Here is a 1,816-nt window from a genome sequence, read left to right as displayed (position 1 = left end):
GCTTATTAAGTTGTAAAATTGCACTTAAAAATCTGATGGGGGAAAAGGATATTAGTATTACTGTTTATGTACGATATATTTCTTATGAATGAAGAAAGAAAAAAAAAAAGTTATTTTTGTTTCCTTTTTTGTACTTTTTGTACTTTTTAGTTTTTAAGTTGAATCAATTCATAATATTATTAAGATCTGTGGCAGAAGTTGATGAACGAGGTGATGATGATGATTCATTGATATTATTATTATTCGTACAATTTTGAAGTTTTTTCTTTAGAAAATCCACTAATGTTTTCAAATCTTCATTTTCTTTCTTGATGGAATCAAAAATCTTTGCCTTTGTTTCAAGATCTTTAATATATAATTCTCTTCGTTGTCTAAATGCCTTTTGTGCATTTCTATTTTGTGCAGCTCTTTTTGTATTTCTTAATAGTTTACCAGATTTACCTATAAGTTGACCTCTTTCATTATATTTTTCACCTGGATTAAATGTGTTATTATTATAAGAAGAGGAAGAGGAGGATGATGCTGATGGTGGTTGTACTTGTTGATGCTGTTGTTTAAAGGATCTTAATGCATCAGATTGATTTATTAAGGATATAGTTGAGTTTGAAGCAGATGTTGAACCTGATGATGATACAGAAGAGGTAGAATTTGAAGATATACTATTATTTCTTGAATTTGGCTGTATTTCTAATTTAATTTCTACTTCATTAGCGTTATCCAGATTGTTATGAGAATTCTTTAAAGGGGAATGAACATTTGTTGAAGCAGTCGTTGGGACAGATATACTTGGCAACCTTAACGCTAAGGAATTAGTTGATGGGAATCTTGAAGTTCTAACCATTGGGAGGCTTTGTAAGCCTTGTGGTGGTGGAACGTTATACTTACTGTTGATGACATTATTAGGATTAGGATTATCATTATTTGTGATTGACCTATCTAATGTACCAAGCGTTAGAGAATGTCTTCTTGAAGAATCTATGTATGGTTCAAATGACACAGAAGGTATTGGTTGTAAGTTCTCTGGAGTATTATTGGTCGATACGCTTGTACGGTCCAATGTATTCAAAGACACTATTCCATTTAAATGGTATGGATTCTGATGATGAGGATGCTGATAATAGGGTTGTGTCACAAATTGTGAATTTTGTGCTTGCATCTGCTGTATTTGAGATTGAGAATTAGATAGCGATTGTGGCAATTGACGGGGTGATGGAGTTTGGATTCTTGGTAGGCGGAAAACTTGACTAGACTTCGGAGTTGTATATGTATAGTTTGAAGTACATTGATTCTGATTTTGAACTTGGTATTGAGTTTGAAGTTGTGGCTTTGAGGAGGTTGGTAATATATCTTGAAATATGACTGTTTGTGAATTAAAATTAGCAGGCTCGAGCCCGATATTATTGATATTCCTTTGTGCGATTGCCATATCAGTGGCTGCAGTCAAAGTTGCCATATTTGAATTAACTTGTTGGTTTGTATGTTGAAAATTAGTATTATTGGATGCCATTAGTTGAAGCATTTGCTGGAAAATGAGATTATTGATTAGTATTCTCTATTTTCTTTTAATCAGTGGAATCTTTTTTAAAGATTACTGTATTATTTATAACAAGTGTGTTATTATGTAACTCGAGAGGCAATTCTTTCTTTTCCTGCTTATTTGTTTTATTTTGAAGGAAAATTATTTGGGTGAGATCTAGAATTGGAGATTTGGATTTGTTAGTGATTGCAGTTGACGTAATATGATAAAGCTTCTAGATTTTCACAAAGGTAGAACAGAACAAAAGCAAAATAAAGTAAATAGATATTGTTTTTGGTT

The 1,816-nt window shown here is 31.8% G+C and overlaps 1 protein-coding gene across 1 annotated transcript; it reads right to left on the bottom strand.

Moving 5' to 3' along the window:
- Positions 1-163: 163 nt before the first annotated feature.
- On the bottom strand, positions 164-1,519 carry CIN5 (Cin5p; the record flags this gene model as incomplete). Its single annotated transcript, XM_003670604.1, has 1 exon — positions 164-1,519. One exon carries the CDS (start codon positions 1,517-1,519, stop codon positions 164-166), a length of 1,356 nt encoding a protein of 451 aa, XP_003670652.1.
- Positions 1,520-1,816: the final 297 nt, after the last annotated feature.

Source organism: Naumovozyma dairenensis, chromosome 6 (assembly GCF_000227115.2).
Source record: "Naumovozyma dairenensis CBS 421 chromosome 6, complete genome".
In the NCBI taxonomy this organism is placed as follows: domain Eukaryota; kingdom Fungi; phylum Ascomycota; class Saccharomycetes; order Saccharomycetales; family Saccharomycetaceae; genus Naumovozyma; species Naumovozyma dairenensis.
Note: the sequence above shows the minus strand (reverse complement) of the source record. Positions and strands in the feature narration are given on the sequence as shown.